Genomic DNA, 23,238 nt, shown 5'->3' on the forward strand with positions numbered 1-23,238 from the left:
TCTGCGAGGGTTTTGGATTGTGTTGAATCTGTAGAACAAACTGGAGAGGATTAAGATCTTTACAATATTGAGTCTTTCAGTCCCTGAACAGTGTATACTTATTTAGTTCTTTAATTTGTCTCTACAAAGTTTGCATTTTTTGTTTAGGTCTTGCACATTTGAATCTGTTGTAATGGTATTTCTTTAAAAATTTAATTTCTTATAATAGTTCATGGCTGATACATAGAGATACAGTTGATTTGTGTATATTGGTCTTTTATTCTGCAACCTTGCTAAACTCACTTATTAGTAATAGTATCTGTTTTATAGATTTTGTTGAATTTTTGTTGATGAGGATGATGTCTGTGAATAAAGATAGTTTTACGTTTTCCTTTCCAATATGGATGCTTTAATTTATTTTTCTTGTCTATAGCACTATCTGCAGCTTCGAGGACAATGTTGAATAGAAGCAGTGAGAACAGACATTCTTAACTTGTTTCTCACCATAGCAAGAAAGCATTCTGTCCTTTACTGTTAACTGATAATAGCTGTGGTGGTTTTTTGCTTGTTTACTTTGGTAGATGCCTTTCACCAGGTTGAGGAGGTTTCCTTCTTTTCTCCTTTGCTGGAGTTTTTATTGGGAACGGATGTTGGATTTTGTTAAATGCTTTTTCTGAATCTACTGACATAATCACGTGGCTTTCTTTTTTAGACTATTAATGTGCTGAATTACACTGAGTGATTCTTGATTGTTAAATCAATCTTGCATTCCTGGAATAGCCCCCACTTGGTCATGACATAGTATCCTTTTTTTTTTTTTTTTTGTAAATGTTGGGTTTAACTAGATAACATTTTGCTTAGGATTTTTGTATCTGTATTTATGAGTGCATAGATCTGTAGTTCTTTTTGCTTGTTAATAACTTTTTTCTGGCTTTGATTATGTGAGTAATGCTGTCTTGATTGAAAGTATCCAGAAGTATTTCCTCCTCTTCAATTTGCTGGATGAATGCTATACACTAAATGTTTGTGTCCCCCCAAAATTCGTATGTTGAAACTTAATCCCCACTGTGATGGTATGAGGGGGATGGGGCCTGTAGGAGGTGATAGGTCATGAAGCACCACTTTCATGGATGGGATCAGTGTCCTTATGAAAGAGGCCTCAGAGCGCTCCCTTGCCCTTTCTGCCATAAAGATAGCAGTCTGTGAACCAGGGAGTGGACCCTCACCAGACGCAAACTGTGCTAGAGCCTTGATCTTGGACTTCTAGCCTGCAGAACTGTGAGAAGTAGGTGTTTGTTGTTTACAAGCCACCCAGTCTATGATATTCTGTTACAGCAGCCCTAATGGACTAAGACAATGAGTTTTTATAAAATTGGGTTTTTTTTCCCTTCAGTGTTTGATATAGTTCATCAGTGAAACCATCTGGACCTGGAATTTACTTTGTGGAAAGGTTTTAACAGCAAATTCAATTTCTTTTATAGATAGAGGACTACTCAGCTTATTTATTTCTTCTTGAGTGAGTTTGTTAATGTGTTTTAAAGAATTTGTTTATTTCATCTGTGTTGTCAGGTTTTTTGGCATGAAGTTCTTTTATTATCCCTCTAGTATAGATAGATACATCAGTGCACTGCAGTGCTAATTACCTACTCATAGCGATATTGGTAATTTGTTTCTTTTCTTTTTCTTTAATAGTATTGTTAGAGGTATATTGATTTTTTTAAGATTTATTTTATTAGAGAGAGAGAGCACGCACACATGCATGCGTGCACGAGTCAGGGGAGGGGCAAAGGGAGAGGGAGAGAGAGAGCATCTCAAGCAGACTCCCCACTGAGCTCAGAGCCCAGTGCAGGGCTCAGTCCCATGACCTGGAGATCATGACCTGAGCCGAAATCAAGAGTCAGCTGCTTAACTGACTGAGCCACCCAGGTGCCCCAAGAGGTTTATTGATTTTTATTGATCTTCTCAACGGAACAGTTTTTAGTTTCATTTATTTTTCTCTATTCTTTTTCTATGTTCCTTTTATTGATTCACTATTATTTATTTTCTTCTACTTATTTTGGGGTTTATTTTTCTCTTATTTTTCTGCTTTCTTAAAATTGAAGCTGAGTTCCCTGATTTGAGATCTTCTTTATTTTCTAACATTGGCACTTAGCACCGTGAGTTTCTAAGTACTGCTTCGGCTTTACCCCCCTGAATTTTGATCTGTAGTGTTTCCATTTTCATTCAGTTCAGTATCCTTTTTTATTTTGTCTTTGACCATGGATTATTTAGAAGCCTGTTATTTAGTTTCCACATATTTGGGAATTTTCCAGAGTGATTTGTCTGTTAGTGATTTTTTTTTAAAAAGATTATGTATTTATTTATTTGACAGAGATAGAGACAGCCAGCGAGAGAGGGAACACAAGCAGGGGGAGTGGGAGAGGAAGAAGCAGGCTCCTAGCGGAGGAGCCTGACGTGGGGCTCGATCTCATAACGCCGGGATCACGCCCTGAGCCGAAGGCAGACGCCTAACCACTGTGCCACCCAGGCGCCCCCTGTTAGTGATTTCTAATTTAATTCCATTGAGGTGAGGAGGAAATATATTTTATATGACTTGAATGATTTTGAACTTATTGAGACTTGCTTTATGGCCCAGAACATGGTCTATCCTCGTATATCTTTGTGCCTGAAAAGGTGTATTGTATTCGTGGGTAGAGTGTTCTATAAATGTCAGGTCAATTTAGTTGATAACATTACTCAAGTTCTTTGTATCCTTACTAATTTTCTAACTATTTATTTTATCAATTATTGAGAGAAGAGTTTTGAAATCTATTAAGATTGTAGATTTGTTTATTCTTACATTTCTGTTTTTGCTTCATGTATTTTGAAGTTCTCGTATTAGATTCATAAGTATTTAGGGCTGTTATGTTCTCTTGATGAATTGACCCCTTTATAATTATGATAGTGATGATGACATTCTTTATCCTTGGTAATATTCTTTGCTGTAAAATCTACTTCGTGTGACATTTGATTATAGTTACATAGTATACTTTTCTCCGTTCTTGCACTTTCAACCTGTTTGTGTCTTTACATTTAAATAGTTCATTTCTTACAGATAATGTAGAGTTAGGTCTTGCTCTTTTATCCAGTCTATTAATTTTCATTTTTGAATTTGGATGTTTAGACCATTTACTTCGAGTATGATTACTGATATTATTATGTTTGAATCTATTATCTTGCTAAAATCTATTTCTTCCCATCTCTTCTTTGTTCCCTTTTTCCTCTTTATCTTAATTTTTCTGGATAAGCTGCATTAAAAAAATGATTCCACTTTATCTTCTTTGTTGGCCTATTATCTGTAACTGTTTGTGGTATTTTTTGGACAGTTGCTTTCTGGTTCATAGCATAGATTATAAGTTATCACAGTCCCCCTTCATGTAAAATCATAGCACTTAGTATAGTATACTAAGAGTGTACTTCCAACAGTGTTCTTCCATTTCTAGCCTGCCAGTCTCCTTCTCTTGTTATCATACATTTTATTTGTACACATTATAAGCCCTATCATACATTGTTTCCATTTTTGCTTTAAACAATGACCCTGAGTGAGATCATAACCTGAGGAGAAATCAAGAGTCGGATGCTTAACTGACTGAGCCACCCAGGCGCCCCAATCTTGGTGTTTTATCAGAGAACATTTAACTTATAAATTCATCCTTTTATGACAAGATGTATGTATTCTTTTTGGGAATCTTACGTTAAAGCCGTGGATATCATGTCAGCCATTTGTGTGAGATGCCAGCACATCTGGTTTATTGGTAAAGTTTATTTGTTTATTGGTAAAGTTTATTGGTAAAGTTATTGGTAAAGTTACTTTAATGATACCTTCAGTCTGTCAAGCTTTATAAACTCTCAGTTTCTTCTTGTTAGTAAGGAACAGGAGTATGCTTGCTAGAAATCAGAGTCAACCCAGGTGGGCTAGCAAAGGTAAATTCTCATGATTCATATTGTAGGTGGAGTAACCAGCTCTTTCCTGAAATGAGGTTTTGTATCTTGGTTCTTGTATAGGTAAGAATAGAAAAAGATCTTTATTCAAGGAATTATGCATAAAACGTTTTAGCTGCATCTTAGTGCGTATTATTCACAGATAATCCAGATAATATGGCCTGTACTTAGCCACTGCTTAACTCGGCTTTTTTTTTTTTTTCTATTTTAATGTTTTTTTATTATGTTAGTCACCATACAGTACATCCCTGGTTTCCGATGTAAGTTCGATGATTCATTAGTTGCGTATAACACCCAGTGCACCATACAATACATGCCCTCCTTACTACCCATCACCAGTCTTTCCCATTCCCCCACCTCCCTCCCCTCTGAAGCCCTCTGTTTCTCATAGTCCATAGTCTCTCATGCTTCATTCCCCCTTCTGATTACCCCCCCTTTCTTTATCTCTTCTCCTACCGATCTTCCTGCTTCTTATGTTCCATAGATGAGAGAAATCATATGATAACTGTCTTTCTCTGCTTGTCTTATTTCACTTAGCATTATCTCCTCCAGTGCCGTCCATGTTGCAGCAAATATTGAGAACTCGTTCTTTCTGATAGTTGTTAACTTGGCTTTTTACCTGGTGTGTATTTTACTTATCTTTTAAAGAAATGACTTCGGGATGGGAGTGAACATTTCAGTATTTGACTAGGAGAGTTAAATAACAGCATTTGATAATTGAATTAAAAAATACTACTAATTAAAAAATACAACTAACTAAAAAAGTTAGTAGTATTTTAAAAATATGCTGCCTTAATACCCTTTTATGTCTTTCTTCAGAAATAGAGATTTTGAAGTATTACATGTTTGTACAATAAATGTTAAGTTAAAATTTTAAGTATTGTTACTTTTTCTTAAGTGTTGCTGCTTTTAACAAAAAAGTACATTTTACAGTTTATTACTGTGACATAAAACTCTCAGATGGAGGTTTAGGGGAGTGATTGTTTAAAGTTTCTTGCTGTTCAGTCTTATAGAAGATTTTCAGAATTGAAGAGCTGCGTGTGTTGTCCAGAGTGATCGATATTTATTTATTTATTTTTTTTTTATTATAATAATATTTTTTATTATGTTAGTCACCATACAGTACATCTCTGGTTTTTGATGTAAAGTTCCATGATTCATTAGTTGCGTATAATACCCACTGCACCATGCAATACGTGCCCTCCTTACTACCCATCACCAGCCTATCCCATTCCCCCATCCCCCTCCCCTCTGATGCCCTCAGTTTGTTTCTCAAAGTCCATAGTCTCTCATGCTTCATTCCCCCTTCTGATTAACCCCTTTTCTTTATCCCTTTCTTCTCCTACCGATCTTCCTAGTTCTTATGTTCCATAGATGAGAGAAACCATATGATAATTGTCTTTCTCTGCTTGACTTAATTCGCTTAGCATTATCTCCTCCAGTGCCATCCATGTTGCAGCAAATGTTGAGAAATCGTTCTTTTTGATGGCTGAGTAATATTCCATTGTATATATGGACCACATCTTCTTAATCCAGTCAGTCATCTGTTGAAGGGCATCTCGGCTCCTTCCACGATTTGGCTATTGTGGACAATGCTGCTATGAACATTGGGGTGCATATGGCCCTTCTCTTCACTACGTCTGTATCATTGGGGTAAATACCCAGTAGGGCAATGGCTGGATCATAGGGTAGCTCCATTTATAACTTTTTAAGGGTCCTCCACACTGCTTTCCATAGTGGTTGTACCAACTTGCATTCCCACCAACAATGTAGGAGGGATCCCCTTTCTCCACATCCTCTCCAGCAATTGTTGTTTCTTGCCTTGTCAATTTTTGCCATTCTAACTGGCGTAAGGTGGTATCTCAGTGTGGTTTTGATTTGAATTTCCCTGATGGCTAATGATTTTGAACATTTTTTCATGTGTCTGTTAGCCATTTGTATGTCTTCATTGGAAAAGTGTCTGTTCATATCTTCTGCCCATTTTATGATTTATTTGTTTCTTGCGTATTGAGTTTGAGAAGTTCTTTGTAGATCTTGGATACCAGTCTTTTATCTGTAGTATCATTTGCAAATATATTCTCCCATTCCGTGGGCTGCCTCTTAGTTTTTTTGACTGTTTCCTTGGCTGTGCAGAAACTTTTAATCTTGATGAAGTCCCATAAATTCATTTTATCTTTTGTTTCTCTTGCCTTTGGGGATGTGTCATGAAAAAGGTTGCTTTGGCCGATGTCGTAGAGGTTGCTGCCTATGTTCTCCTCTAGAATTTTGATGGATTCCTGTCTCACATCGAGGTCTTTCATCCATTTGGAGTTTATTTTTGTGTATGGTGTGAGATAGTGGTCAAGTTTCATTCTTTTGCATGTAGCTGTCCAATTTTCCCAGCACCATTTATTGAAGAGACTGTCTTTTTCCCACCGGATGTTTTTTCCTGCTTTATCAAATATTAGTTGCCCAAAGAGCCGAGGGTCCATTTCTGGGCTCTCTATTCTGTTCCATTGGTCTATGTGTCTGTTTTTGTGCCAGTACCATGCTGTCTTTGTGATCACAGCTTTGTAGTACAGCTCGAAATCCGGCATTGTGATGCCCCCAGCTTTGTTTTTCCTTTTCAACAGTTCCTTGGAGATTCGGGGCCTTTTCTGTTTCCATACAAATTTAAGGACTGTTTGTTCCAGTTCTTTGAAAAATGTCCTTGGTATTTTGATCGGGATAGCATTGAAAGTGTAGATTGCTCTGGGTAGCATGGACATTTTAACTATGTTAATTCTTCCGATTCATGAGCATGGAATATCTTTCCATCTTTTTATGTCTTCCTCAATGTCTTTCAAGAGTGATTTATAGTTTCTAGAATATAGGTCCTTTACGTCTCTGGTTAAGTTAATTCCAAGGTAACGTATGGTTTTTGGTGCTATTGTAAATGGGATGGATTCCCTAATTTCTCTTTCTTCGGTCTCGTTATTCGTGTATAGAAATGCAACTGATTTCTGAGCATTTATTTTGTATCCTGCCACGTTACTGAATTGCTCTATAACTTCTAATAGTTTGGGAGTGGCTTCTTTTGGGTTTTCCATATAGAGTATCATGTCATCTGCAAAGAGAGACATTTTGACTTCTTCTTTGCCAATTTGAATACCTTTGATCCCTTTTTGTCGTCTGATTGCTGTTGCAAGGACTTCTAGTACTATGTTGAATAATAGTGGCGAGAGTGGGCATCCTTGTCGTGTTCCTGATCTTAAGGGAAAGGCTTCCAGCTTTTCCCCATTGAGAATAATATTTGCAGTAGGCTTTTCATAGATGGCTTTTATGAGATTGAGAAATGTACCTTCTATTCCTACACTCTGAAGGGTTTTAATCAGGAAAGGATGCTGTATTTTGTCAAATGCTTTTTCGGCATCGATTGAGAGGATCATATGGTTCCTGAGTCTTTTCTTGTTGATATGATGTATCACGCTGATTGATTTGCGAATATTGAACCACGCTTGCATCCCAGGTATGAATCCCACTTGATCGTGATGGATAATCCTTTTAATGTACTGTTGGATTCTATTAGCAAGTATCTTGTTGAGGATTTTGGCGTCCATATTCATTAGGGAAATCGGTCTGTAATTCTCCTTTTTGAGGGGGTCTTTGCCTGGTTTGGGGATCAAGGTAATATTGGCCTCATAGAATGAGTTTGGTAGCTTTCCTTCTGTTTCTATTTTTTGAAATAGCTTTAGGAGAATAGGTATTATTTCTTCTTTGAATGTTTGGTAGAATTCCCCAGGAAAACCGTCCGGGCCTGGAGTTTTGTTATTTGGAAGGTTGTTTATCACTGACTCAATCTCTTCATAATTAATTGGCCTGTTTAAAAAATCAATTTCTTCCTGTTTCAGTCTTGGTAGTTTATAAGTTTCCAGGAAGTCCTCCATCTCTTCCAGATTGCTTAATTTATTGGCATAAAGCTGTTGATAAAAGTTTCTAATAATCCTTCCAATTTCATTGGTGTTGGTTGTGACCTCTCCTTTTTCATTCATAATTTTATTAATTTGGGTCCTTTCTCTATTCTTTTGGATAAGTCTTGCCAGTGGTCTGTCAATTTTATTGATTCTCTCAAAGAACCAGCTTCTAGTTCTGTTGATCTGCTCTACTGTTCTCCTGGTTTCTAATTCATTGATTTCTGCTCTAATCTTGGTCAACTGCTTCCTCTGCTCTAATCTTGGTCAACTGCTTCCTCGTGCGTGGTCAACTGCTTCCTGCTGCCTCCTCCTGTCCCTCTGTTGCTGTTAGCTTCTTGAGGTGAGAATATAAAAACTGCATTTTAGATTTTTCTATTCTTTTGAGTGAGGCTTGGATGGCTAGGTATTTTCCCCTTAGGACTGCCTTTGCAGTGCCCCATAGGTTTTGGACCGTTGTGTTTTCATTCTCGTTGGTCTCCATAAATTGTTTAAATTGATTTTTGATTTCCTGGTTTATCGAATCATTCTTGAACAGAATGGTTCTTAGTCTCCAAGTGTTTGAGTTTCTTCCAAATTTTTCATTGCGATTGAGTTCCAATTTCAAAGCATTGTGGTCTGAGAATATGCAGGGAATAATTTCAGTCTTTTGGTATCATTTGAGACCTGTTTTGTGACCCAGTATATGGTCTATTCTGAAGAATGTTCCATGTGCATTAGAATAGACTGAGTATTCTTTTGTTCTGGGGTAGTGTTGTATATATATCTATGAGGTCCAACTTGTCGAGTATGGCACTCAAAGCTCTTGATTCTTTGTTGATTTTCTGCTGAGGTGATCTATCTATTGCTGATAGTGGAGTGTTGAGGTCCCCTACTATTAACATATTTTTATCTATATTTCTCTTTATTCTTGTTAAGAGTTGGCTTGTGTATCTTGCTGATCCCCTGTTGGGGGCATAGATATTTATAATTGTCATATCCACTTGTTGGATACATCCTTTAAGAATAATATAGTCCCCTTCTGTATCTCTAACTATAGTCTTTAGTTTAAAATCCAGTCTGTCTGCTATGAGAATTGCTACCCCAGATTTCTTTTGAGGTCCGTTGGCGTGAAAGATGGTATTCCATCCCTTTACTTTCAGTCTGGATGTATCTTTAGGTTCAAAATGAGTCTGTTGTAGACAGCAAATGGATGGGTCATTTCTTTTTATCCAATCTGCAACCCTGTGGCATTATGGGAGCATTTAGGCCATTTACATTGAGACTGATTATTGAGAGATATGATTTTAATGATGCCATGTTGCCTGTAAAGTCTTTGTATCTATAGATTGTAACTTTCTGTTCTGTGTCTCTCTTGGGGCCTTTTTACCTTTATAGAACCCCCCTCAATATCTCCTGTAGGGCTGATTTCGTGGTTACGAAATTGGTTAGTGACTGGCGATTCTGGAAGGTGTTTATTTCTCCATCAATTCTGAATGACAGCCTTGCTGGATAAAGGATCCTTGGCTGCATGTTTTTCTCTGAAAGAGCTTTAAAAATGCCCCCCCAACCCTTTCTCTCATTCCAGGTCTGTGTAGACAGGTCTGACATAATTCTGATACCTTTGCCTTGGTACGTGAGAAATTTCTTTGCTCTGGCCGCTTTCAATACTGTATCCTTGGATCTAATATTTGCGAATTACACTATGACGTGATGTGGTGTAGGTTTGTCGTGGTTGAGCTTGGGAGGGGTCCTCTCTGCCTCTTGGACACGAATGCTTGTTTCCTTTGCTAGATTAGGACAGTTTTCAGCTGTAAGTTGTTCAAATATCTCTTCTAGACCTCTGTTTTTCTCCACCCCCTCGGGGATGCCGATGATTCTGACATTGGATCGTTTCATTGAGTCAGTAATGTCCTGTAACCTACATTCTTGAGATTGGATTTTTTTGAGCCCAGTTTCTGTTTTAGATTTCTCTTCTACCATCCTGTCCTCCAATTTGCTGATTCGTCTTCTGCCTCATTCACCCTGGCCGTCAGAGCATCTAGTTTTGACTGCATTTGATTCATAGCATTTTTAATTTCTGCCAGATTCGCTCTCAATTCCACCCTTAGAGATTCTATATTCTCGTTAATATTTTTTTCAAGTCTACACATCGTTCTGACCAATGTTACTTTGAACTCCATTTCTGATAATTTGGTTATATCCATATCCATTAGTTCTGTGGCAGAGGCCACAAACTCATTGTCTTTTCTTTGCTGGGGGGATTTCTCCTTCTCGTAATTCTGATGAGGAGAGGTTGCGGGGATGCCCAGAGCCCAAATTATTGACCAGGACCCATGCAGTGTGCACTTGTTTTGTAGGGACCTTAGGGATGTGGGCTTCTTAATTTTTCAGCCTGCCTTCTGGGGGAGGGGCCTGCCGCACTGGTACTCAGGCAACCCTGTTTGGGTGGAGTTTCCCTGTCCCCTGCGAGGGGGGATGGGGATGGGCACACTGTGAGCCAGTATTTCCAGGCTTTTGTTCTTTGGCAGCTTTCCCTGGCAGTTTGCTGTGCCTCTTCTGAGAGTCAGAGCAGCAGAGGCCGAATCCCAGCCTCTGTCTCAGAACGGAGGTATTGCAGTCCGCTCTCCGCTGTGCTCTTCTGGCCACTTTAACTCTGTTTCTGTTGGTGCTGCTAAACCCTACAGTGTCCCGGGATGTGTGCCCAACACCCGGCGTCCCAGCCCTCACTTCCAGGGCCGTTGCGTCTCTGTCCTTTGTGTTTCTAACACCGCCAGCTGCCAGCCGCCCCCGCGCGCTCCAGAGCTCCGTTTCAGTGTGGTTCCCGCACTCTGGAGCTCTGGTCTTCAGTCTGGTTGCGCTTGTTCCCCGGCTCAGGTCTCTGTCTGCTCTCACGCAGGTGCCGGTCCGCGAGTCCGCCCGCTCCCCCGTGCAGGTGGCTACCGCTTCCCGGCGCCCGAACGGGGCGGCTCCCTCCCCCTTCCGTTTATCTTCCGATATCTGTGCACGGTTTCACGGCTCCCCGCTTCGTACCTCAATACTCAGCACTGGAGATGTTCATTTGTAGAGATCCAGATGTATCTTCCTGCGTCTCAGGCTGATTCCGTGTGTGTTCAGGATGGTCTGGTAAATATCCAGCTCGACTCAGGGGACCAGCTGAGAAAGGGGACCCCTACTCTTCCGCCATCTTAACTCGTATCTCCAGAGTGATCTTTTAATCAGACAATGTTAGTTAGGTATTTAAATTACATTTGGAACAACAGCGTCTTTAGAACTAATCTGATACTTTGCCTAGTGCTTTGGTGCACTGTAGCAATAGGCTCCTGGATTTCTGTCTATGAGGTTAACCTGAGATGTCCCTGGGACCAAACCTATAAAGAGGAGACCGTTCTCTGTCTTGGGTTTCATATGAAGTCTTGGCCCTGACTCTCAGAATACCAAGTTGAATCCACCAAGAAGTCCTAGTGAAAGCACTTCCCGTTGTTCATAAGGTACCTTCCATTGTCCCTGTGCTAAGTGCACTCTGCTCCTCACTGAGCTCAGCGTGTGGCACTGCTGTCCCAGTGCGGTACATAGGCCAGGTTCAGGGTAGCAGCTCAGTCACTTCTTGGTATGTTCCAGTGCTGTCCAAAGTGGTTTGTCCCCCCAGCATTCACAGAGTCGGTCACTGGGCTGTGCGAAGAAACTGAGAACTCCTATTTACATTTATTGTTTTTTTTTTTAAAGTCTGTCCTTTGTATATAATGTAAAAGCCAGTGAGTAGTACATATATAGTTTTAAAATAATTAAATGCACCTATATTGGGTATATGTGTTCTAATTTTATTTTTGCTAATGGTGATTAAAAATGTCTTGAGACCAGGTAAGACTTTTCTGGATCATCTGGACAAGGGTTTTTATTTTGTGATCTATCAGTTTCTCCACAAATCAGCATCATCATATGCAGGATTTTGTGTGTATGTGCATATCTGTGTTTTTCTTGGGAAAAGATCTATGGCTCTCACCAGATTCTCAAAGGAGTATTTGGTCCTAAAGATCAAATAAATTTCTTGTCTGGGATCCTTGGGCTGAAATCACTGAAATTTGTTTTGGAAGGACTGTGTCTTGTCTATAGATAACTTCCTAGGATAAATTAAATAGTACTTTGTTTGAAAAATAAAATATATAATTAGATCTGTATTCCTTTGACAAAGTGAAGTTTTTTGTTTATTTTTTTGAAGATTTTTTTTTTTTATTTATATGAGAGAGCACAGGAGAGGACGAGGTAGGTGGGGGGCAGAGGGAGAGGGAGAGACAGACTCCCCACTGAACAGGGAGCCTGACGTGGGGCTCGATCCCCTGGAATCCCGACCTGAGCTGAAGGCAAATGCTTAACTGACTGAGCCACCCGGGCGCCCAAAGTAAAGTTTTATTAAGGCTTTTATCTGAGAAACTGTGGCCATGATTGTTGCCATGACTCATGATGTGTAGTCTACGTGGCATATTCTCCTGGGGTCTGGGTTCCTTTACCTTCTTTAAAAAGACATTTTACTGTATGTTTTTATTAATCTTCTCTTTAAAATATTATGGTAGATTATTGTCTCTACAGCTCAAATACATTGATCCTGTGTAAATGTGGCCATAAAAGAACTACTTCTTTAGGACTCCTGGGTGACTCAGTCGGTTAAGTGGCTGCCTTCAGCTCACGTCATGAACACAGGGTCCTGGGATCGAGTCCCGCACTGGTCGTCTTGCTCAGCGAGGGGGGGGGGCTGCTTCTCCTTCTGCCTCTCCCCTCCTTGTGTTTTTCTCTGACAAATAAATAAAATCTTAAAAAAAAAAAAAAGAACTACTCTTGAAACCTCCTATTTTTGTGATACTTTTGGGTGTGAAGGTTTTTCTTTTGTCTCTATGCACTGCTTTTGTGGAGTCTGTCCCTGTAATAGGTGGTGGGATTGCTTTGGGTGGGGATGAGAGCTAAGTTCAAAAGTCAGCTGATAGAGTGAAATGAAGTTTGGTTACTCTTGAAATCCTTAGACCACTCAAAAATAAAGGTGTACAAGATTTTGTTTATATAGTCCTTTATGGTTAGATTTTTATATGGCCCCAACTAGCTCTTCATTTTCTTCCTTGAAGATTGTCAACAGTCCCATCATCTGTCACTTGACTAATTACCTGAATGCCGTTTACTTATTTATTTACCAGTGGTCAGAAAAATCCTAACATTCACGTATTCTTTCCAATAAGTATTTGGCCTATGGCATATTATTACTGAATAGGATGACTATTTGAATTATTCTTTTGAATAAGAAGACTTGTTTTTTAAAATGTATATAGGTGAATTTAAGTAACTTCAATGTATGTATGAGATAACTGCCTTTCTAGGTTTGCCATTTTACTCCACAAGCCTGTGGTTCCAGCTCAGATTAATAATGTTTTTATTCCCACTGCCCCCCACCCCACCAACCCAGAAAGGAATCACCCTGGTTGTTTATTCATTCATGTAGTAACTATTATGTATGTACAAGCATTGCTCTGGGCATTAGGATTATAGGAGTGAAAAAAACAAAGTCCCTTTTCTCATAGGCTTTATATACTAGTGGGGAAAGTAGGCAATAAATAAACCAGAAAGGAAAAGAAATATTTCAGGTAGCATGAGCTACAAAGAAATGTAATTAGGACAGATGGCTGTGGAGGGTCCAGCTGTTATATGTAGAGGAAACAGTTTCCCTCTCCAAGGAGGTAATGTTTGACCTGGGACCTGCATGGAGAGAGGGACCAAGTAGCGGGGAGGTGAGAGGTATAAAGGTCTGTCAGGTTTCTTCTCCGTCATGATGCTTGTTTCCTGTTTCAGTTGAGCACGCTGTGCCCATTCTCTCCATGAGCAGCACAGTAGATTTCTTGTCAGTGTAAGTGGAGTGAGTGCCAAGGGACATTCACTCCAGCCCCATCACTTCCAAGAGACTGTGACGTGTGGAGAAGGTAGGTTAGGGCTGTCTGAGGTTGTCCCACAAGGTAACAATTACATACTCTAACTAGGAATCCCACTAACAAACGAGAAAGTCCGTGGAATTTGATCTGACTTGTACTTTATTTTGTCATGTATTTAAGTATATTGTACCCTATTTTATTAAGGGTTATCTTATTTATTTTTAACAGGAATCACTAGATTTGATCTACTTGGAGACTTTGGAAGGTTTAATTGGCTGGGAAATTTCTATATTGTATTATCCTACAATTTGCTTTTTGCTATTGTGACAACATTGTGTCTGGTCAGAAAATTCACCTCTGCTGTGCGAGAAGAACTTTTCAAGGCCCTAGGTAATTCTGAGATTTATGGATATTTTTTTTCTCTCTTTCTACTAATTTTTAATTTTGTCATTTGAATTAATTTTAAATCTTCATCTGTTCATTTTTCCTGCTATGTGAAACCATAGAGGTCCCATTTCTGACCCACTACTTACTGGTTATGCTCTTGTGTGAAATTACCTCATTAAGCCTCAGCTTCCTCATCTGTAAAATGGTGACAGTATCTTCTTCTTTCAAGGACTGTTGTAAATATTAACTGGCATATTTCTTGTAAGGGCCTAAGCAAAGTCCTGGCACATCATAAGAGCTCAATAAAATTAGCTCTTTTATTATGATGATGGTGGTCGTGGTGAGGTGAGGCCAATAATGGGCTAGAGACTTATTTTTTGGTAATGATACCTCTTACCATTTTTTAGTTACAGATTTCTTTTGATTACTTGGATTTTAGAAGTATCAGGCTGATGCGTAATTCTCTTCAGTAAGCCAAATAACTCAGGATAAAAATATTAATATTCTTGTCATTAATAGGAGAGAGGGCATTCATTATCATGTATTCCGTAAGTCACATGCATTGTGACAGTCTTAAAAACTTTAGGTTTGGCTAAGGTATAAAGGGTATAAATGTAACTTATGAATGAGTTTTTCATGCTTACTTCCACATTAGTACTAAACATTTTATATGTTTTTATTTTATTTTATATTTTTATAAGTTTTATTTTATATTGTAAGGAATACCAGGGCAATATAAACTGTCTTGCTATATAAACCCTCTTGGGTTTGGAGTAATTTTAGAATAAAAGAAGGGAAACGCAGTGATTTATTGTAGAAAACCCTAACATTAGGTCATTTACCTAACTTGACATCATTTGAGTGCTTATCCTCTGTATTCTCTTGTGGCTTTAAGCTGTCGCAAAAGGCTACGTAGTGATTGATTCATTAAGGTCCAGATAACTTCAGCCTTCTAAGCAACAATAAAACTTTGCACCCCACCAAGTTCTTCCAACCCCTGTGATTGAAGGGATGACCTTTGGGAAGGAAAAAAGATTTCAAATTATCTATTCATCTGTATTTTATTAAATTTACCCTGTGAGGGGATGGCTGGCACAATAGTGCCTAGAAGTGAAAGTGACATCTCATTTCAGCTGAAGCACCAGATAATTTATGGATTTTCATGCCTAGGTTTCATAATGCTGTCCAGGTTAAACTCTGCAGGGTGAGGTGGGAATCAGCAGCTCTCTCAGCCCAATGTCTAAAGTTAGAACTTCATTTTTAAGCCCGTGGTAGCATCAGTGAGATAAGTTAGCCATAATGTCAGGTAAGTTACCATTTACCAGTCACTAACATGAGATGGTTGTAGACGAATTGCAGTAAATTTGGTTTTGAGTTCAGTATTCTGGATATCATCTTTCTAAGGAAGTCTTTATTAATATAGTGAAATATCGTTTAACTTAAGGTGAAGTCATGTATGTTGTGTCAGCTCTTTGACCATAACAGGCAGTAGAATTAAAACACTTGTGTAAAACTAATAGATGGATTTGTTTTTTTTCCAAATGTTTTCTGTTACTCTTTGGAATGCTTTAAGGAAGAAATGCATTATATGTAGAAAAAGTTCCTCATCAAGTATATGTAATAATGTGTGAATGATTTGAGATCTTAAATTTGATTTCGCTGGAATCATAATATGATTACAAAATTTAACTATTTCCTCCCCCTCCTTTGTTTTGTAGGCTTTTTTCCTCTGCTGCTATGTCAATTGATAATGATAGTATTTGTCTCATAGAGTATCTGGTACATAGTAGATAAAAACCAGATGGTGGTGGAGGTGATTGTTTCTGCAGAGAGACACTGTAGTTTTCTTTAAAGATGTGAAGCCTGTGCTGTGCCCAAATTTGGAAGTAATAATGGAAATTATCCTCAGAGGGGATTCCTTTTCACTTCGGGTATTGATTACCCCACTGGTTCTCTCTCCACCTACTTCCTTCACTAGCAGGCCCTCTTTAAACACGCTTCCCCACACCCAACAGCTGTGGGTTCCTGTTGTCACTCAGTGGTTTGGCCGTTCCTGGGACCAGAACTGTTTCTTGTGTTGGATTGAATTTTTTTTTTTCCTTCCCATTCATCCATCATAGACGGGCTTAATTTTACCTTTTCTTGCATTAAGGTATGCAGGTGGTAGAAACTTTAAAATTCAGAGGGCTGTACTTAAGAGCGATATAAAATTGCTTAACTGCCAGGTAGATAGACTTCTGGAATCTTAGGGGAATAGAATCTTATCCAAGTATGTTTTTGATGTGTCACAAAGGTCTGAGCCTCGTAAAAATGTTTCCTCAAAATCTTTTCCATAGATGTGCTGGTTATGTATTCTTGAACATCTTTGTGCTTCATTTTATTAATAAGTGCTGAGAGCTTTGGTGCCACATAAACTCTTAGATTTTCTTCTCCCTGTTATCCTTGTGAGTTGCACAGTATTATTGTATATATCAGGTACATTATGTAAATGGCTGATGTATGATACAGAGGGGAACTAACGTAACTTTAAAACATAGCGATAACTTTTTATTCTGTGAAGTATCCTTGAATAATGAAATATTTATGTTCAATTTATTCTTTTGCCATTTCTTCTTTCTTTTTGGTCATGTTTTCCATTGCTTTTCCTCTTAATTACGTGTTTAATATTTTGGTGTGTTTTTCTCTATGTCTTCCTGTATGTATACTTGCATGTGTGTATTTTAAAACAAAAATGGGATCATACTTGTCTCAGGTTAGTTCCCCTGGGAAGCACACTTTGGGGCTGGGACACGCTTGCAGGAGGAGGTGTATGAGAGGGTGCTCTTGGGATTGGATGGAGGGCAGCAAGTGGGGAAGGAACTAACTGTGCAGAGAGAAGAAAGCAGAAGCTTCCACGGGCCCCAGAGCTTCATGGAATTGAGACGAAGGCAAGGCTTCCTAAAAGACAACTGTCTTCTGCTTAGGGCCCTTGGGAGCCTCCAGTGGGGACAAGAGTTCTTTCATCCTAAAGGGGGTCTGGCCAGCAAGCACATCACCGCTTTCACAGTAACACTCGACACTCTGCCTCGTTAGCCCTCTGCCCACCCACGCAACACTACATCATTTCTCACCATTTTCTTAATTTTTCTGCAGGGCTTCATAAGCTTCACTTATCAAATACTTCAAGGGATTCAGAAACATCAAAGCCGTCTGCAAACGGGCATCACAAAGCACTGTGAGACACCACGCAGCAGCACTCTGCGATCAAGAGACCTGGGAGCCCCACACTCCCGACATCCCCGTCAGTCAGAAATGACGCGCACTGACTGTGCTTCACATTTAGGGCCTGGGCCTGGCAGCACCAGTTTTTTCATAACCTCCTAAGAACTTGGCTGCCACAGGCCTTCTCATTTAAGTGTGTGATGGACCCTATAGTTTCCAGCCAAATGCAGGTTCCTCAGGGCAGCACATTCTTCTGTGGACACATTTGCTTGCATCAGTTGATACAATCACCCATATGACAATGTTAGAAAAGGCAAACTTTGGGGCTTTCTAAGAATTCAGTTAAATCCCATTATATACTTTATTCAAAATGGAGAAGCCGTTGTGAAAGGCATCCTTGGTATTTGTATGTGAAGTGAAGGCCCTGCAAAAATGCAGGTTTATATATGCTGGTATTGCAGTGGGTGCATTGGAACGGTAGTATGCAAATGGTATTTTTCACTTCCTTAGAGAAAAAGGCAAAAGCATAGTTCTGGTTTATATTTCAGAATGACATTGACTGGACTTTGAGTCAAGGGAAAAATACAAAATTCTTTTGAAAACCTGATCCATGGTTTTCAACCATGGGGGGATACCTTCCACTGTACGGTGTAGTAAGCTGTGTAGGAAGTATTATGTAATCATAGTTCTCTGACATCTTATGTATACAGCATTCAGTATTACCTCTCATAACATAGTTGCCAGTGTCAAATACACTTGTAACTTAGATTTTGCCTTATAGGCTATATGTACACTCAATTTTTTAAGCTTTTTTTCAAAAATCCCTCAGTTCCTTGTGCTCCTGTGTCCGCTGTGAAACTGCAAATGCTCTGTGGTAGAAACCCCTTCTGTCAACACATTCTTCAGGCCTTGGTTACTTTTCGTATATGCCAGTTTAAACCTCAGATTTACAAAAGTTACTAGTTTAACACCCAGTTGCACAGTGTCAGCATTCATGATGTAAGAATAGTTTTTCAGTGTTTCATGATCCGATAATCATTCAGTTATTAAATTGTAAATAATTTGGGGGATGGCTTCTTGACTTTAAGTCCACTGAATAAAAACTATAAAATTGAACTCTGTGTTACCATCCACGAGGATAGAGTACTGAAAATTGTGCATGCAGAAATAAGAGATGAGCCCCTTTGCACACACTTCGTAGTTATGCAGTCTCTATAAATACGTATGTTCACATGCACTATGTGTATGGTGACAGATTGTCTGTGTTCAGACAAAAGTAAAAGAACATTTTTCTCAACTTGTTGAGTTTAAAGGGTTTTTTCGAGAAATTTATGAAAATTAGACTGTATATATTTGTCATAAAAATTTTCCACTTAGAGCCAAAATAATAAGAAAAATTTGTGTATTCCTAGGTTCCATTGAGTATACCTCTCCTTTATTTTTCCTCTGCATTTCCTTCTGAGCTTTTCTTGTCATTAAAGTACAGCCCAGTTTTAAAGTAAAAGAACATTTTGTGATTCTAAACAACACTCTGTGAATACCACAGGTCTAGTATTGGTAAATCTTTCCGCATAGGATCTGCATACTGAGAAAATTAATAGAAGTTAGCTGTTTCCTAATTTCACTGGTAATTACACCTATTTACACATTAATTGCAAGCTTTGATTTTTACTGAAATTTGCTTGCAATCCATATTTTGAGCAGACTAGATCAAAGGGAGAAGAAAAAGAAAGTTCTTAAAAGAACATCACTTGTAACTTACACTGGTTTCCGGGCACATCCATAGGAAGTTCTTGGGTATTTGTAAGATGTCTGAAGTTTTCTGAGTGAAATATTAAACTTTTCAATGTCTGTATCAATTCTTTGTTCATTTGAAAGTTTCTTTCCATCGAAAAACTTAGGCTAGGTTTGGATTAGTAAGCAGTAAAATGTATTATAAATTCCTATGGCTGTTACTGGGTGCACTTCATTGCTTTTGAGAACAGAGGATACACCTCGTGTGGAGGTACAGCTTTGAGCCTTGGGTCTCAGATGCCTTTCATGGGAACAAATGCAGGTGGTTTTATGCTCTCTTTGCTGCATGATTACAAGCACTTGGGGTTCTGTAAAGAGTATATTCCTGGTCACATACACAAGAGTCTTCCTCTTAAGTGAGAGACTTAGTCTAAATGCAGGTGCTTCTATTGGACACACACTAGAGGCTGGCTGCATGAGGCCGCGACAGAAATGGGTGGCAGCACACTGAGGCCAAGCCCTTGAAGTCTGGTAAGGACAGGTACCCCTCAGGTCTCTCATTCATTGTAGTTGTTGTGCTAGTGAAGGAGGCCGCAGACGGCCTGATGCCAGAGTGCCCTGTGCCCATGGTCAGAGTGGCCCTGGGGATGGCCGTTTTGTTCTCATTGGGTGGGGGGATCTAGGTGACTGTGTGAAGTCAGAAGCTCTGTTGACTCTTTCTCACCTTAGGGTCAACTTTAAAGGGGCATTAGACACTGTAGTTAAAAAGTTTCTTGAGGAGACTTAGCCAGTTCTTAATATTTGGTTCTGCGATACTTATTTTAAAATTATAAATTTTATAGATTATAACATTTGTAATTTTTACTGACTTTTCCAAGGCATTTCTTAGATTCAGTATTTACTTAGCTTTATATATATATTCTATATAAAAATAGACCTAAAAGAAGAGACTGTGAAAATTGCACACACATGCATGTGCACACGTGTGCACATACAGGTTAGTTCCTTCAGCGCCACACTGAGAGGTTGATTGATTAGTGGATGGGGATGAAATCTCCTGCATGGTTTGACTCTTGGATGTATTCAGGGCTTGTACTCCGTATACGTGTTCTTAGGGGCGTCGACATCGGCCTTGCTTTGCTGGAGCACAGTAGACCTACCTCTCTGTGCCTCCGTAACCACTTAACCTGCCTACAACATAGGCTTACATCGTTTGAAAACCCTGTGTGGTTTTCTTTGTTGTTAGTGTTAGCACAGTATTTAATGTATAAAGGTAGAGTTCTTAAAATAATTTTTTAAAAATATGAGCATATATGCAGTACTGACTTTAAAAAAACTGGTATGATGTTACTTTTAAACTAATGTTTAGATGCACTGGTATATTACTTTTGTTTACAGAGTGTTTTGTTTACAAATTATCTGTTGGCCTTGTGTGTTTCTATGAGGTACTTTTAGTGTGACTTTTTAAATGTCTTAGAAATTAAAATTTTACAAAAAGTGATTTCATGTTTTGGCTTATAAGCCTTCAAATGTGTTTTTGTTTTAGTTTTACATCTTAAATCCCATCGTGGCTAAAACTTAAGGGTGTATGTAGGTTACTTCCATGTCAGTTTTTTAAGGGGCAGTCATGGTTCTGATGAGATGTTGGACTGAGGAAGAAATGAATGTTTTCTTTCTGTTTTTGTTGTGGAGTTATTGGTAGATGAGTTTCTTCCAACCGTTTTTAGCTAAAATGTAACATCAGCAATGAAATCATGTATGTCATCTAATTGTTCGGGTTATTTAGATACATTTGATTCTTCTAATCTTTTCCATAAAAGGACTGAGCCACACCTACCTGTGGTCCAGGCCTCTTAATCCAGAGCTCTCAGAAGAATAAATGCCCTTGGCATCTGGTGAATTCACTGGCAGAAGTCTTAACAGCAGTGGCTTTCCAGCTCTCTGACCACAGTAGGAAATACTTTTTTACATTGTAACACACACCCATACTTCTATACATGTAAACAAAAATTTAACAAAGTAGTACCTACTTTTACTGTATGTGATGTGTGCTGGCATTTTCTGTTCTATTTTTTAGAGTACTAGACACAAACCACACTATTACTAATGAATGGTCAACTTTAGTTTGAAAAACGTGACTTCCAGGATCTAGTTGAAAGATGAACAAACACAAAAACCTTTTTTGGCTTTTGAATATTAGGTAGAATTCATTATCGCAAATAATACTGAAGCAAAAGTATTATGTATGCAGATTACTTGTTGCACTGCAAAAAATGTAATTAAAATCAATAGAAATTGCTGAAACTTTAAAAAATGGATTATAAAATTTCAAAACTAGGTGGTTGATACATATTTCTTGGAGGAGTAGAGCTGGGGCCTAGTTTTGAAGAGAAGTTATTTAGCTTCCTTTTCTGTGTAATTCAATTAGGTAACAGTGTTTTCAAGTTCAAATGTGATCAAATAGGAAATTCAGACAAAGCCCAGTTATTCTCGAATGTGATTTTGGTATTACGTTCTTCCTAAACATACTGTAGAAGTCAAGTTCACAAGCACAGGTTATGAAAAGTAGGGTAGCAGCACCTGATATATATGATTTCTGAGGGTCAGTGTGAACAGAAAGAGCTTTACTGTCTGCATGTGAGGGGGTAGAGATTTAAATGTGAATCTGAGGAGGAAAGTTTGATCAGTTATTAAAAATCCTTTGTGAATGTTTTAATGTCTTCTCTCTTGAAAAGCTCTTATTAAAAGATATATTGCTGATCAACAGTGGCCTCTAAGAACCCAGGACATGCTCTAGTATTAGAGTGGCTGTAGCTGTTCTGTCATGCCGTGTAGCTGGTATATCATATTCAATGGGTATAAGTACTAACAAATGGATTTTTACATATATCTTAGCACATTGTTCTATTATTGCTTTAGAAATTAGTGGTGAAAAACTTCTCTTTTTCTGTATTCTCAGTACTTCACTTTTGGCTACCAAATCTGTGGGGTTTTTTTCTACACCAAGCTATTCTCCCAATTCTCTGTGGATACCAACCACATCAGTATCCTACAGTTTGATTTAATTCTGACACCATCTATGTGGAGTTAGTGCAGACCCTATAGGTTAAGGGCTCAGTCCCATAAGACTGGCTACCCACCCCTACTTCAGATGCCAGTCCCAAGTCCAGGTTGTCCCATGTGCTTTGACCAACCAGCTATAAATCAGGGTTCCCACCACCGCCTCTGGTTCCGTGATGTGTCAGAGCAGCTCACAGGACTCTGGGGCACCGTTTACTTACTAGATGACCTGTTTATTACAGAGGATACACCTCAGGAACACCAGATGGAGTTGCTGCCCGGGGCCAGGGATGGAGGTGGGTGCAGAGCTTCCATGCCCTCTCCAGGTGCACTAGCCTCCCAGCACCTCCGTGTGCTCTCTGCCCCGGAAGCTCTCTGAATCCCTTCAGTTAGGGATTTTTTTTTTTTAATGGAAGCTTCACTGCATAAACATGATTGATTAAAGGATTGGCCATTAGTGATTAGCTCAACCTCCAGCCCTTCCCCACTCCCCAGAGGTCAGAAGGGTGGGACCAACAAAGTAGTTGGTTCCACTGACCATCCTTAGGGGCTTTCCAAAAGACAGCACATTAGCATAAGCTCAGATATGGTTGAAAGGGGCCTCTTAATGAGTATCAGAAGACACCTTGATTTTATCACTTAGGAAATTCCGCAGGTTTAATTTAGCTCTGTGCCAGGAATGGGGAGGAAGACCAAATACATATGTCTTATTATTAATTACTTGGAGGGATTTGGTTTGGAGCAGCGGCTTGCTTCAGGTGACCCAGTTCCACTATTTACTAGATGCTAAAGTCTTGGATCAAAGACAATGCACATTTTCAAACTACTTCCCGAGATACCCTATCAATATATACTCTCATCAACAGTGTGTGAAGCTGTGTTTCTCTAGCTAACACTGGATTTTGCCAGTCTTTTACATTAGTGCTAACCTGAGAGGCAAATATTGAATTGTTTTTCTTTGCATTTTTAATAACTTTTGGGGGGGAACTTTAATTTTTAAGAGCTATTTGTATTTCTACTTTTGTGAATTATCATTAAATATACTTAGCCTATTTTTCTTTTGGTATTTCATAATATCT

General features: G+C 38.9%; 1 protein-coding gene across 3 annotated transcripts in view; it reads left to right on the top strand.

The window, feature by feature from the left end:
- The window catches only part of LMBR1 (limb development membrane protein 1), a 189,960-nt gene that overhangs the window by 160,499 nt on the left and 6,223 nt on the right, over positions 1-23,238 (top strand). Inside the window, exons 16-17 of one of the 3 annotated variants that reach the window (XM_040643759.1) lie at positions 14,006-14,167; positions 15,883-16,851. In XM_040643759.1, coding sequence (XP_040499693.1) covers positions 14,006-14,167; positions 15,883-15,935 — 215 coding nt within the window. In that variant the 3' untranslated portion in view covers positions 15,936-16,851. Of the gene's footprint in view, positions 1-14,005; positions 14,168-15,882; positions 16,852-17,296; positions 20,601-23,238 lie in introns of those variants that run through there. The other 2 variants (XM_040643758.1, XM_040643757.1) reach the window with 2 other exon arrangements.

Source organism: Ursus maritimus, unplaced genomic scaffold (assembly GCF_017311325.1).
Source record: "Ursus maritimus isolate PB19 unplaced genomic scaffold, ASM1731132v1 scaffold_3, whole genome shotgun sequence".
NCBI classification, from domain to species: domain Eukaryota; kingdom Metazoa; phylum Chordata; class Mammalia; order Carnivora; family Ursidae; genus Ursus; species Ursus maritimus.